The sequence below is a fragment of the Mastomys coucha genome, unplaced genomic scaffold, assembly GCF_008632895.1.
Source record: "Mastomys coucha isolate ucsf_1 unplaced genomic scaffold, UCSF_Mcou_1 pScaffold20, whole genome shotgun sequence".
Classification (NCBI taxonomy): Eukaryota; Metazoa; Chordata; class Mammalia; order Rodentia; family Muridae; genus Mastomys; species Mastomys coucha.
Window position 1 is genome coordinate 55,166,156 of NW_022196903.1, and position 16,132 is coordinate 55,182,287.

At 38.7% G+C, this 16,132-nt stretch overlaps 1 protein-coding gene across 3 annotated transcripts in view; it reads right to left on the minus strand.

The window, feature by feature from the left end:
• The window catches only part of Snca (synuclein alpha), a 94,448-nt gene extending 79,058 nt beyond the window's left edge, over window positions 1-15,390 (minus strand). Inside the window, exons 1-5 of one of the 3 annotated variants that reach the window (XM_031382059.1) lie at window positions 15,211-15,384; window positions 14,253-14,486; window positions 12,972-13,117; window positions 10,367-10,408; window positions 7,879-8,021 (exon numbers count right to left, since the gene is read on the minus strand). In XM_031382059.1, coding sequence (XP_031237919.1) covers window positions 7,879-8,021; window positions 10,367-10,408; window positions 12,972-13,092 — 306 coding nt within the window. In that variant the 5' untranslated portion in view covers window positions 13,093-13,117; window positions 14,253-14,486; window positions 15,211-15,384. Of the gene's footprint in view, window positions 1-7,878; window positions 8,022-10,366; window positions 10,409-12,971; window positions 13,118-14,252; window positions 14,676-15,210 lie in introns of those variants that run through there. The other 2 variants (XM_031382060.1, XM_031382057.1) reach the window with 2 other exon arrangements.
• Window positions 15,391-16,132: the final 742 nt, after the last annotated feature.

Below are 16,132 nucleotides of genomic sequence, written 5' to 3' on the forward strand. Positions count from 1 at the left end.
CAGTAATTACATTATGTCCTGAATTGTTGTGTGTTGTGAATATCTGGAAAACTATAGGACATTTTCTGTCATTTTATTTTGATAACTAGCAATACAAGCTATGTTTCTCAGGGACTAGAGTCAAAGCCTATATCCAAAAAAAGGAACTAATCGTCAGGCGGTGGTGGCGCACGCCTTTATTTCCAGCACTTGGGAGGCAGAGGCAGATGGATTTCTGAGTTCAAGGCCAGCCTGGTCTACAGAGTGAGTTCCAGGATAGCCAGGGCTATACAGAGAAACCCTGTCTCAAACAAAACAAAACAAAACAAAACAAAACAAACAATAAACAAAAGTCCAATAAACCTATTTTTCCTTATAATTACAGAATTCTTTTGCATTTAGAATTTCTCTTGATTATAAGTCACCAAGATTCACAATTCATCTCCATACATATAAGTACAGTGAAACATTCACGCACAACACAACCACTCAACACTTGTGTTTCTAAGCAGAGGCACTGCATACAATTAGCATGTTGTCCTTTAAGTAAAAATACTGTTTTGGATGAATCACATTGCAAAATTGCTACTGATTAAAACAGTCTTTTAAAACAAATCTTTTAAAACAAATCAATTAAGCCCATTGTGTTTATCCCTTTGTGGGGTATTATACTTTAAGATTCCAATGCTGCTCACAGACTCCAATGTCACAAAAAACACAGAGCAGGTCACTCACTGTGTCACAAAGCTTTCATTTAGGTTTGCATATTCCTAACATTTGTGTTGATTGTCCTCGACTGAACAGACAGGACCTCGAGTTCTAATGCTTTCAGATGTCATACTGCATTAACCATTATTAAACACTGGAGGAAAATATGTTACTATAAAGGAAAATATTTCACTAGTCCTCACCCTTGATTACACCTGTAATATATGTATTTCTTTAGAAAAACGTAAAAGGTGGCCTATGGCCTACAGATTCGTTGTGAGATTGTGATCAAATAACTCAACTAGAGGCAGCATTTGTCATCTGATCAAGCTCAACTTCAGTGTTTGAGAGTTAATCTGCACACTATGCACATCAATCATGCTAACAGGAAGCAGGGAGAAGAATGTTGTGATCATTAAAGACCATGCCAAACATGGTTCTTTCTGCCGTTGCTTAGATATCTTCCTATGAATTGAGAAATGATTATAGACTGCATGTTTTATTCTGTCTTGAAATTAAAGTTTTCAATAATAATGAATGTTATAAAATTATCAATGCTTCAGAACTTCATTCTGACTCTAGAGAAAAATAATTAAAACTCCTGATCCTTGGAGCTTGAAGCTTACTTGTATGAAAACTATAAGTTATCATGTGGATAGGTTGATACATAAAAGTACAGGATGGGAAGTAGAGAAATATCATATATGCAAGGCAACACGCTCCACAATTGACTCAGTCCTTCACATATTTTAAAAACATTTTATGTCTGGCTACAACTTTTTAGAGCACTCTAAATTGAACTAAAGAGAAGTCTATTTATTTAGCAATGGTTGATTTGAACAGTAGGCCCAAACAGAACACCAGTAAGCAGCTATAAAAGACAGACAGGCCAGATGTCCCAGACAGATGCTCAGTGACTAGCTCTGCATTGTAAACACTGTGCCATTAATCAACAACATGGAGGCCAGTAACTTCCTTTGTTCAACATTCTTGGTACAAGCAGATCTTTTTCTCTGCCAAAAAGGGGGAACAATTTTATCTGCTATTCATAAAACCACTACTAGCTTATATTTCTGTCAACTCATGTTAGTCAGTTTCTACTGTAATAATCAACTGAATGAATTTGTAGCAACTGATAAGCTTTTACACATAGCACATTGTAGATCAGGTCTACCTATTACTGAGTCACTTGTAAAATCTTCCACATTTTATATCATTAAGTGCTTATGCCTGATTGATTGTAGTATAGTCATAATATATACATATGGTTTATATGTGCAAATTGATATATATATGTAAAGAAACTAAATATTATACCAAATAGAACTAATAAACAAATAAAGTAGTTTCAAGATATGAAGTCAATAGGCAAAATTAAGAATCAGTTTTACACAAATATCTCACTACCTAAGAAATAAAGCAGTAATTCCATTTAAATGGTGTCGAAGCATCAAGGACATCAACAAAAAAGTACATAGAAATAAATTTAAAGCCTAAATAGCTGAAAATTATAGTACATTGACTTTAAAAATGAGAAGACACGGTAAGTGGGAAGAAAAACCTGTATTCATGGATCTGAAGAAGTACCAGCATCACCAAAAGGCCTTGGAGCTGGGATATGCCTCTCCCAAACTAAAAGGACACACTTCACAGATAGAGAGGAAAACCCAAAACCCACCGAAACCCACCAGAGTCAAAGCAGAGGACTTTATCCAAAGCCACCTTGAGCAAGAAGTATCAACACCAAAATTTCCGATCCAGCCTGGACGGGACAGAATGCCAGATTTAAAATTCTGTAACAAACTAGCGTAACCAAAACAGCACTCTACTGGCATACTGTGTGCACTGGAACAGAGAACTGGAAACCCACAGACTCGACAGCAGGCAAGCTTTGCCAAAAGTGTCAAAACCACACAATGGGGAAAGCAGCTCTAGGAAGTCTTCCATAGGCATCACTGGGAAAACTGAACAGCCATTCACAGAACGGGAAGTGGGCCCAAGCCCAAATGCAACATTCAACATTCGCAAACTGCTATAATAAAGCAAAAGGGAAAATTTCTCGACATTGGTCTGAACAATATTTTGGAGGGCAAAACTCAAACTCTACTGGCTAGAGTACAAATATCCAGAAGCTGCTTCATATTGACGGTTTCTCCACTGCAAATCAGACTACTGTCAAGATATAGGAGTGACCTGTGAAAAGGAGAAACAATGTGCAAACCATGTATCTGTTCAGGGCTCAATAGAAAGAAGGTAAGTAACTTGGTTTGAAAATGGAGAAAATAATATCAGAGCCAGAGGGAATGGAAGACACCAGGGAAACAAGGCCTCTAAACATGGCAGAACCAACCTAGGGGAGCTCACACAGCCTGAGGCAGCATGCACAAGGCCTGCACAGCTGCACCAGATGCAGTCCTAGAGATGAAAGGAGAAGTGGACACATGCCTCCACCCCTAACCCAAAGCTTGCTCCAATCGGTAACCACTTGCAAACAAAAACTTGGTTTTTCCAAGCAAGTCTCACTGGGGAAACAAACCATGGGCGGCATGCCCAGCAGTAGATGGCAAAGAGAAAATGAACTCAGTGGCAACTTTGAGGGTTCTTTCTCTTCCAATATTTTGTCAGGGCATTGTGTTTAACTTACAGGTCTTTAACTATATACTAAGGCTTCCATTTTTGTAGTTTTTATGGGATTCCTGTGTGTGTAAACGTATGTCTCTGTATCCATTTGTGCTCCTCATGCTGTTTCTTTGACTCCTCTTCTTAGATTTGTTCTTGTTTTATCTAATTTTATTATTATTCCTTAGATACCTGTTTGATTTCTAAGAGACACAGAAAGGGTGTGGATGCAAATGGGAGGAGAGATGGGGAAGAACTGGGAGGAGTTGGAGGAGGGAAACTGTAGTCAGAATATACTGTAAAAACAAAATCTATTTTGGTTAAGAGAAAAAAATGAACAAAAGAAGCTGGAGAATTGGCTCACTGGGTAACATGCTTTCTGTGTAAACACATGTCCCTGATTCAGATCCCCAATACCCATGTGAAAAGCCAGGCATGCGGTTGGATCCTGGAAGAATTGACTGAAAAAAATATCCCAGTGTCAATCTATGGCCTGTATATATGCCTGTACAGACAAGTGCATCTACATAACAGACACACCCAAACTCACATGCACATATTACACATATATACACGTGTAAGCCACACATATTATGTACATACACATATACCATACATAACATAGACACACAACAGACACATATCACATACATACACACCAAATATACCACATACACACACATACCATACACAAACCATACACACCTCACAATCTAAACACCACACACTACACCACACACACACACACACACACACACACACACACACACAGTGAATTAATTGGCTGGATAGATACTTATCAAAGAAGACATACAAATAGCCAAAAAGCTGTACAAAAACCATTCCTCACTAACCCTTAAGTAAATACAATTCAAAACCACAATGATCTCCCATAGGATTAGTTATCTAAAAGACAACCCACAGCGAGAATCATGAGGATGTAGACGACAGAGAATCTTGAGCACCAGCTGCTAAGGATGTAACTGAATCATTACCAAGGCTGCATGGAAGTTTTCAAACATTAAAATCACAGCTACCATATAGTCTGAAAACCCTATTGGTAGGTATAAAGAAACCATTCGCAATAATTAAGATGTGCAAACAAGTCAAAGAGTAATTAGCAGCTGAATGGATAAAGATGTATGCATATGTGCAAAAATGTATTATTATTCAGCCTTCAAAAGGTCTTTACAGATAGGGGACATCCTTACATTTGCCACAGCTTGAGGATAATGTACAATGCAAAGTTAACAAGATGCACAAAGGTACATATTTTGTGATCTCTCTTCTATGCAGAATATATTCTTAAAAAACATTAAGTCCATAGAAACAAGTTAGTATGGTGGCTACCAGGGGCTGGAAGATGGAAGAAATGGCAAGATGTTAATCATAAGTTATCAAGGGTAAGGAGAGGGGAGGGAGAGAATATCCTTGAAACTTAATATGTGACACAATTGTTGCAGATAATACCTGACTGACACCACAATAAGAGAAAAAGTCATTTAAGACATTGACTATGTTAATTTTCTTGATTGCTACAATAATTTGGGGTTGTATGTATACTTAATACAACATTGTACCATTAACATAAGTTATGATGTAAATACAATTTTCTTTAACTGGTTGTACTTTATTAAAGCTGGGGACAAATATTACCTTGGGTGTCTCAAATCAGAGATGAAATGAGGAAATAGTAGGACAATGAAATGAACTATTATGGCGTAGTTCTAAACAAGAAAGCACAACTATGAAAAAGGGAGAGAAGAAGAAAATGTGTCTGTACCCTCATCATCGAGGAAGCAATGAGACAAGCACCCTCAGACAGCCAGCATGCTGGGAATATCCAAAGTTACTCTAGAGTTCCTCTGTGTTCCTGGTCCTTGAGATCCAACCACCAAGAAAGGCAGTGTGGTTAATCCCTTCTACTAGCCTTCTATTAATCTATGAGCCCTACTGGTCAAATCCCTTTTCTTCCAGGTTTCTCACACACCATACACAATCACTATTTATTACAAATGGGCCAAATGGGGTCACTGAGAATCGGTTAAACAATTAAACGAATATGTGCTTGGCTTTTTTTCACCAAGACAATTTTAATTAGAATCTGAAAGATGAAGTAAAATATTTCAAATTTCATTAGAAATAAATTCAATTTCATTTAAATTGTGGATATGTTTAGCATCAAGAAATATGGTCACAATTACTGGCATTTATTCAAGTATTCCTTGAGTTATTATGGATATTCAGAACTTCATTTCCAAATTGGGCTTTATCAGCTTTCTGGTAAAGTAGTGGAACTCAGAGCTCCCTCATTACATAAGAATGGGTCTTGGGCACTTAGCACAGATTTCATAGCTACCAACTGACTAGTAGAGTATGAAGCCCAACCATCTAACCCCAAACCCACAGAGTTTTATCCCAATTATTTTTTAAATTCAATTTTTGTTTATGACTTCATTTTTATATTAGAAAATTTTAGGAACCCACAGTTAATTCCCCTAGGAGAAATTTCTGCAAATGCTTCATTTTGTAACACTGGTAGAGTTCTGCTTTAGAATACTGAAATAAGGGTTGTTATTTTAAAAGGTAGAAAACAACTCAGAGTTGACAAGATGTGAAGTGTTTTTAATATATCATTTGTGATTATAATGCATATTTTAAATGCAGGCAAAGTGGGAAATAGAATGAGACATACTTCCCAGTCTTTATACATTCCAAAGCACTAAGTTTTTTTCACTAACTCTAGTATTACACAATTCAGTCTATAGGTAAAAAAGGTATGTATTGGTGGCATAGACAGGCAAGTGATGTGTAGATGGATGTGTGTGAGGGTCATCAGGTAACTCCAGTCGCTACAAGAACTTGATACTCACGTCACTTCCTCACTCCACATCCCTCGTTGTATAATCAGGAGTTGGTTTTAAATTGAGGATCTGCTGATGACCCTGCTTTGGTGCTTTGGTGCATGTGTGTGATCATGTGATTTTCTGACAAAAGGTTCCCTTGTTTTCATTAGCTTGTCAATGAACCTGCAATTCTAGACTTCTCGATAGGAATCTGGTGTCTCTTAACATTTCAAGTATGGGAAAGATAAACATATGATTACAATTTCAAATAGAAAATAGGCATTCATATAGTTATTTCCACAAAGAAGAGACTACTACAAAAGCATACTACACTGAGAGCAGAGCTGACATGATCAGTCCTGTGTTCACTTCAGATGAGCACTTCTTTGAATACTCCCTAGATTATCTTGGGTTACATTTAATTGCTCTAACAACAGAACTGGCTGTGAAAAGTACATCGTGGATTTCCATGGAGTCTGTTCTGCCATCTAGGATGACTGAGATAGCGAAAACACATAGTAGTCTGCCCACAGATTAAAGTTTCTTTCTTTTGGGTTTCACGATGTCCACTTCAGAACCCATTTGATTACATCTTTTGGATCAGTCAGTAGTCAAAGGTTTTTACAACATGCATATGATTATTAATGTCAGAAAATTGCTATTTCTCCATTCTTTTCATCCTTAATAAGCACTTCCTAATTGCTAAATTTCTAGTTAGGAACTTGCCTAGACACATGAAGTATCAACAAACAAATATTTACATTATGATAGTACCTACCTAGACAAGGAAAAATAAACAACATTCTCAAAATAAGGAAATTATTTAATTTATTTTAAATGCAATGATATTTTGTCAAGCAAGAAGAAATAAGAGTACAAAGGTTAAGGTTTCCATGGATGAAAATGGTTGCAACTTTAAATAAGTCAAGCATTACAAGGAATGTGTCATTCAACAAAAATGAAGGAAAGAGGAACTGAGAGCTAAGTGCGGGCTTTTGAGGAAGAGCATAGGGAAGGGCAAGGACAGGGGAAGCTGGAGTCTCTTAAAAAATAGAAAAGGACATGTGACATAAAAAATGCAAAACTCATCCTACTGTAAGATCATGAGATTTGTAAAATGTCATCCAGGGAGCTTCATATTCTGTTTCTTTGACATTTAATAGGAAATTACGTCACTAGAATATGTTACTACAGCCCCATATTTATCCAGAAGCAAATTTAAAATTCTGAAAATGTAAGACTCACCATATGAAACCATGATCTGTGTTTGGTATGCGCTTTAAGTCTCCCAATTGGCAAACTCATGTTTGGTAATGAGTTGATATGTGATATGCAAATATGTCATTTAATAAGAGATGAAGTCATTACAAAGAAATCAAATGAAAGATCTTCCTTCTGGAAATTTAGAAATTACTCATGAAAATGCTTGCTTTTGCCATAAAGAAGAATTCCAGACCCTCCATTTATGTGAAAGCAGCCATTCTTTCTGAAATGTCACTGGTCTCTTAGTGTTTACTACATTTTTTAGTTCTGTAGCTTTCTTCCAGAAACTAAAACAATCAGGGTTATTGTGCGCATGACATTTCCCAAGGAAAAGAGTGCATCAAAATAAGAGTCCTTTAAAGGTAGCCCTTCCCCACATTGTGCATCATATGCATGCTGTCTTATGCATGCAAGGACCATGGTGTCCAGGGCTATCACTGTAGCATAAACCAGGCAGACATACCTTGCCCATCTGGTCCTTCTTGACAAAGCCCGTGGCAGCAGCAATGTTCCCAGCTCCCTCCACTGTCTTCTGAGCGACTGCTGTCACACCAGTCACCACTGCCCCTCCAACATTTGTCACTTGCTCTTTGGTCTTCTCAGCCACTTAAGAAAACCAAGATGACAACAGATTACAAGATGGTGATGTGACAGAGACTTGAATAATTTCACTTCCAGCAGCTGTTAACTTGTATAGACACATATACTATAGGTAACAGGAGTCTGAAGAAACAAGATGGCAAGGTAGAAGTGACATGCCTCAGCCTAACACTGAATATGAGTTTAGTGCATAGATTAGAAAATACTGAGAGTTTAATTTTAACACATAGCAACAAGTGAATTGAATTTGGTTTGCATGGAGACAAGTGGACAGAAAACATTGCTGCCAATGTCAAGTGGTGAATCTGAGCACCTCTGCACGATTTCAGTGTCAAAACCAGCTCTGTGACCTCACTTCCCAAGGTCACTTCTATCCCTTCTAAGTAAATACTTCAGACATATCTAGTCTCACTACTTTGAAAGCCCAGAATTCAAAATGTTTTTATATTCTTAACTTTTGAGCAGCACTAATAATACGAAATAAATTAAGCAATTTATTCACATGTGATGGGGAGGAATAGTACCTAGTGTGGCCTCTCTTGACAATACATTTATTCATAGCCAGACAAATTATAACAGCATATTTGATATTATATATTACTGCCAGGGTCCTTAACTGGTAGAATGGTGTACACAGTGCCCATAACCACACCACTGTGTCCTTACTATTTAACAGTGTCTCTCATAGTGTTTTGTAAACACTAGATTTGATATAGTTAAATATTAAAAGGAAGTTTCAGTAGCAAAAGTTTCAAGAGCCCTGAGTTATACTATATTATGTGTCTTTATTTACTGTGGGGCATTTCGAATTCTTTAATTGACTGAAAGGATATGGCATGTAAAATTGTCAACATTATAAAACTATGGAAGTGCAAGTTTCCTTATGATTATTCTCTAGAAAATATTTGCAAAATATTGTCTATTGCCGAAACATTCCACATCCCTCTTACCTCTCTTACTCTTCCATCCCCCACTCTTTTTTACTCCTGCTTTTTATCCTGTTGTTCAGGAAATGTTGTCAATAGAGAACAATGCATCCACGATAGACTCTGAACCTCATCAATTGCTTCTCCCTCAAGTACGGAAACTGGAACATCTTGCTCTGGGAATGGGCCTCTTCATAACACTCTCTACCTGTCCTCTCTCTCTATCTTACTATAGACAAGCTTAAGGTTCCACCTTCAGGAACCAATCAGCCTACTTACTTTCTTGCTATCTGCGCTCTTTGTGATGCAGCAACTGAAAGAAGTCCTCAACACTGTGAACTTTCAAAAGAGTCTTGTTCCTGGACTTCAGTTTTGCTTTTGCATTGTTATTTTTATCAGTGTGCTAAAAGGAATGAACTCTTTTTCTCCCATGGCTGGCAAATGAGTCTCAGGAAAGGGCCACTGGGAGACACAGGATACCACTGTGTGATGCTGTATAATGTAATGTATTTGTTATATTACGTGGTGTAATGCCCAATGTTCCTGATCATATCAATTATATTCCTGACAGGTCTTTTCCCACTGAAAGAAGTCTGATGCATGGCAAATGCTCATAAGGGAGTTTAACAACCACCAAGCTTTGGCAACTTGGTTATATTTTTTTTCTCTTTGGTTTTTCCCGTCTTATTACTCTACTGTTCCTTTTCCTCCCACAGTCACTTCATTGTCTTTGTCATTTTTGATCTTTATTATTTTAGTCCTATTAATTTAGTATTTATTATTTTAGTTTTATTGAAAATCTTTTTGAAATTATGCCATGTGGACATAAATACAATAAAAATATATAGCTTTTAAAATAACTCACTATTGAGTATATTTTCTAAAAAGGATCCTTAATCACAGAGGCAAGGTTCTAATAAGTATAATTTATGGTGTAAATACTAAGTCCTAAAGAAATGTTTACATCAAATATTTAAATTAATAGTAGCATCATTACCTTTTATTTATTTAGCCCACTACCCAAAAACCAAACCATTAGAATTAAATACCATCAACAAATCTAAAGCCATCATTCTCAAACATTAGAATACTGGGCTGTAAGTTTTTAATCCATATTTGTCTATTTAAAAATACTTTATGAGCAATAAGCTTTAAATGAAGACAATATACAAGGTACATTGGTGATATCTGTATTCCCAGTACTTAGAAGTTTGAAGCAGAAACCATTCTGGCTGTGTAGCAAAATTCCATCTCACCATACCAACACAACAACAACAACAAAATTGGAGCATAAAAAATAAATTGACCCATGTTCCTCTGTAGACAATGGTTTTTACAACCATATCTTAAAGTATAAGCATCAAGTGCAGTTCGCCTAGAAGGCATTAGGGATATCACCCCTGGATAAAAGACAACAGAGCTTACCTGTTGTCACTCCATGAACCACTCCCTCCTTAGTTTTGGAACCTAAAGAACAAAGAAATTCAATGCATAAATATTAAACTGTCCTTAGACTTCCAGCAGCCAGCTCAAAATTCTCAATATTCAGACATTCATGTACAAAGATAACCTCAGAAGACAAACAACAACCAGAAATCACTAAAATGGAGAGATCTGGCCACCACCACAGAGGAAAGCTAGCACAGGCCTGTCCAGGTTGAGTTCAGGAGCGAAGCCTAGAGAGGGTTTAGTGAGTAACCAGTTGAGTTAGTGAGCAATATGAAGCTCCTGTGCTGTTCCAGTGGGTGATCATAGACAGCAATTGGGCACTGTGTAGCTCAAGCTACAAGCTTCAATGGTTCATGTCATAAAGATCTGACACATGTTGGAGGCAACAGATATGTGCAACTTGATCACACAAAGTAAACGTGGATGAGGACTTCACAAGAGGCATCATTTGTAAAAGTTTTGTGCCTTTATGTATCAGATAAAACACAAAACATAATGACTCTTAACATAAGCCTTGCTTGATGATATATATATATATATACATATATATATGTACATATATATACATATATACATATATATATGTATTACATATATACATATATACATATATACATATATATATGTATATATATATATATCAATTTACAGAAAGAAGGAAAGGGGAGATAACACGGGCATAGTAAGATTCTCTGTGCATATCTGAGAATGCTTTAAAAGCACAGCAGAGCAGAGACTGCACAATACGCAGCAAACAAGAGAGAGGAAAGAAGATGTCAGTGTCTGCCCAACCCCCTGGGACAGACTCACCTCATCTCTTCTTTAAAGCAGCCATTCAATACCCATTTTATACATATGGAAATTATAAATCATAATTAAGTGATTTGCCTAATATTAAGTAACAGCATGTTATGGGCACTTTCAAACTAGGTCTGTATGTAAGATAAGATTTTCACCTATGCCATGAACAACTTCTCTGACAAGAATCAAGGTTCCTAAATATGAAAGAGCACTCAGTTACTACATTAACCACATAACATTAGTAATGTTGCAAAGCAGTTGCATTTTTATGAACTATATGTGTGAAAAGGGGTGAGGGGAGACTCAAAGACATCAAGTTAGCTCCTGAAGATGCTAATGGTAGAAGTCACGTGACTTGAATTAAATTTCTGCCTAGTAAGTCTGACATGTTAGACTTAGAAGTTAGATGTGTTAAATCCAGAGTTCCTTTCACTTCTCTATAGTCTCTGGGTCAATAAAGACTGAACCAGGGTCACACTGGTTTTTGCCTATGGTTGCTTTCATACTTCAACAGCACAGTTGATTATCTAAGCAACAGTCAATATAGTCAACATTAACAGAAGTTGACAAATAACTGAACTCTCATTCTTATCTTCACACATTACTCTACATCACAAACTCTATACATCTGTTCAGCTTTTAATTAGACTCCAGAACATAATCAGCAATTGATTAATTATACATGTTTTAAATATAATAACAGACATTGATGATTTTAATAACATTAGACATATTAAAAATTGCACATTCAATATAATGGCCTCACAGAGAACAACAAAATTAATCTTTGAAAAATATAATCATTTTATTTGCCCAAACTCAAAATTAACAATAAAAACAAATAAGTGTTCTACTTGAAAAAATCCATTTATTATCCAGAAAGAGTAATTATTCAATAACTTCTAAATTTGCTTAAAATTAGTGATCTACAAAGAAGAAAGATATTTTCTTAAGCAACTGAAGTAAAAAAAAAAAGTCACAAGCCTGTAATTGCAGAATGTGGAAGAATTGAGGTCCCCCCCAAACTTACAAATTACTGCTTTTATATTCTGAAGTCTATCTAAAACACTATACTTCACAGTTCATTAAAAAAAAAAAAACTCTAAAATTAGCTCACTGACACCCTTCTCTTACAATATTCATTACAAGACTTTCTGAAAGGATGTTTTAAGTAGACAAAGAGAGAATTAATTCAATGTAAAAGTATTCTATGAAGACTGAGGAAAGGTGACCGGCTAGAAACTTCAATGAGAAGACACAGTCATGAAAATGTTTGCAAGTGTAAATTCCCCACTGATCTTTTGGGGGGTCAGCATGGCTTCCCAGGATAGGTACTCTGGATAGCACCTGCTGTCACTTTTGTCACCTGTTCTGCTCCTTTTCAGTCTGAATGTTTACCCTGGGTCTTCTACCAAGATAGATGCCCTCCTACGAAGATGGAAACAGTGCTCAGAGAAGGAAAGAGAGGAGATGAACCCTGCAACTGTGCTCCCATGTCTTTGATTCATAAGCATATTCTTGATTATTTTTCAAGGGTTGTCAATTTTTAAAATTCAGTGTCATCATACACAGAAACAGAAAACCAAATAAAACCCTATGTAAATAACTAATTAATCTAAGAAAAGAAAGCATTGTCCCTGTTTGTTTCTGAGAGCTAATATGCAGGTTCATATTCTCTCACCTCTATATAGCTGTCACTCTTCTGAAAATCTGTGATGCGTACGAATAAGACACCACACACCAGACACCGCAATTCATTAGTCACAGTGTCACTACCTACCTACATAGAGGACTCCCTCTTTTGTCTTCCCAGCTGCCTCTGCCACACCCTGCTTGGTTTTCTCAGCAGCAGCCACCACTCCCTCCTTGGCCTTTGAAAGTCCTTTCATGAACACATCCATGGCTAAAGATGTAGTTTGCTCCACACTAGAGAATACAAAATACATTTTGAATTAGAAAATTTGGACAAAAGAAAACAAGATTTAAAGCAGCTAGGAAAAAAAAATTGAGGCGGGGGAATCACCAAATATTCAGTATGCTTTCCCCAAACCTGGTGTAAGTGTGATTTGTTTGTTTGTTTGTTTTGTTTTGGGTTTTGTTTTGTTTTGGGTTTTGTTTTGTTTTGAGGACTGGGCACAGTGTTGATTGATTGTAAGCTAGTTCACTCAACACTAGTAAAATTAATGCTCTTAAGAATAGGATCCATCCAGATGGATCACTTGACTGACTGTTCTTGCACATTTCAGAAGTGGAGTTACAGAAGGGGAGATGGACATCCTCTACCCGATCAAGTTTCCAGGGCCCAAAGGTTACATTCAAAGTAATGACTATCTAGAAAAGGAACATTTGGGGGCTGGGGCGGCAGAGATGGAATAGGAGCAAGAGACCCAGAGAAGAGCCAATCTTTGGAGAAGGAAGGGAGGGAAACTGTTTAATCCAGAAGTAGGGAACTGCAGGCCACCTGCCTGCCGCCCAGCCTTTCTAATCTTGCAAGACCTTTCACCCACCACTAGCTCTTTGCCTGCTATCTGCCCAGAGCAGGCGCTGTCCATACACTTGAGCAGTCTCACTTGAGCACCATCCAACCAAGAAGCTCTGTCTTCTGCTGGAATCCTCTAGAAGGACCCTGCACCCCGTGCTCATTAACCCCTTATCACCTGTTGCTTACACTTCTGTTCTCTGCACTTCTATTAATCATTGGCCAAATGCACCCTTCTTCCTTTAAGAAAAGAAGCTGAAATACCCTGGGGTGGAAGCATAAAACTTGGATGCTCAAATTCCACCCAATGCCCAGCACTCAGCTTCCAGCAGCCAGCACTCAACATGAAACACCCTAGCGTTTCTGCTTGAAAAAGCAGATGCCACAGGCAACTTGGTCTTTCCCTAGGGCTTTGAAAGGATGGAAGGGCACGTCTCCAGCGGAAGGAAAACCGAGTGATGTACCTTCCACGCACTGGCCCTGTCCCCACTGCCAAAGCAGCCTTAGTTGGTCTCCTCTACGTGTCCCGGTTCTTAGGTTCTCTCAAAGATCCCCAGAGCTGCTGCATCTACAGGTACTTACCGGCTTCCTGGGCTCCCGCAGAACTCCGATTCCTCCTCTTTCCCCCGATCTAATTTCAATGCAAGAGGGTTGAAAGGCTCTCGGCAGAGGGGCAGGGGAAGGGGGAACACCTGCTGGTCTCCTGCCGTCTGATGCCGGGCGCTCTGGCTCCCTAGCTCTTTCACGTCGCCCCCGCAGCTGATTTGTCAGCGCCTCTCCCCGCCCCTCGCCTGCCTCGTGCCTTCGCTCGTTTTCCTAGGGAGGGGACATGAGGGCTGTGGGTACCAAGAGCACGCTCCCCCGGAAGGAGCGAAGAGAGGATGACCTGAGCCTCACCTAGAGTTCAGGTTGCCCTCGGCTTTATCGCGGCTGAACTTGAGCTGGCTTCTCTCCTGTCCCATCCCCCTCCTTCCCTGCCTCAGCCTGTTCCCAGTTCCTCTAGGCGACCCCCCACCCCCGCCCTCCGGGACGAGCCTGGACGCTGACACCAGAGGGCTGGACCACATGAAATGGTCTGGGTACGGAGCCAGGCAATGGAGAGGGAGCACACACCCTTGGGGTTGCTTTTGTTCACACAGCCTGAGGTTTCCATTTGTTTTAACCCTGGAGGAGTCTAAAAGGGTTCTGGGTGTAAAGGGGAGCCGACTAGGGAAGAGTTACAGGTCGAGGAGGCAGGAGGAGGCTCAGCAAATCCTCTTTCCCACTCCACTATCACCATTTTCTTTTCCACCAATCAGCGGCTGCCAGACGCTGATTTTTTTTCCCCCCATCTGTGGAGCAAGGAATAAATATCCCCTAACCGTCGAAAACCAGCTGCCTCAAGGCTTTTTTTTTTTTTTTCACTTGAAAAAGTGGCTTACTATAGAGAACCGCGTTACAGGATTGGAAGGTAGCGCCTGTGGGATTCACCCTCTGGGACCATCGCAGGCAGTTTCTTTCTTAGCCCCTACTTAAAGGCAGAATTTTGCACACCTCTTACCTTTCCGACTTCTGGCTGTGCGGAACTCCAGCTAACAGACCCTTTTTCCAAGTCCAGCACACGCGCAGATAGATGTACAGGCTTCAAGACAATTTCTGTGTTGCTTAACACATTTCCACTTCTTTCTGAGAGGAGCAGAATACCGCTGTTTTATAGCTGAGTAGATCTGAGTGCCAAGCTCCGCCCCCAGCAGAGTGTCTTGCTTTCCTTGCTTGTATTCTGAACTTGTGTTGGGCACTGGAAGCTAAATCAAGCTTTTACTGTATTTAAAAAAAAAAAAAAAAAGTCGTAGGAGGGAAAATGCTTTCTCTGGTCTTTGAGGTCAGTTGACTTCTGAATCCTGAATAAATAAATAAATAATAAAATTGAAGTCTAAAAAAACATTTAGAAACAAGGGGCAAGCAACTGGTTTGACATGCTGTATAGGAAGGATGCAGATAAAACCACAAATGCAGAGAAGTAATGTGACAGAAATTAATTGCTTAAGCAACGACTTCTATTCTTACTATCCCCTTTAAAAAAAAATCAACCTTCCTACACAGTAATGGCACATAGCACGTTTACTTGGAATTACAGGAGGAATGTGGTTCCCCTGCAGTAGATAGGGTTAGGTCCTGAGCTCTAGCATCCCCAACCTGGTAAGTTAGGATACCTGTCTTCAACAATCGAGGGAAATAAATAATGAAATACTGGAAAGGAGAGTAATTCAATGTGGCCACATTGAGAAGAGGAACAGAGAGGTTCGGTGGCCCAAGTTCATCTTGTTTAAGTAGAGATCAGGAGGTATGTAGGACTAAGTAGTACTGGTCAAAGTGTGCTTCCAGCCACCACCACTGTTAATGATCCAATCTCTTCTGCAAGGTAGTCTGACTAAGTAGCTGGTCTCTGATATTTCTTCCTGGGAGACATGCTCAACCTGTAA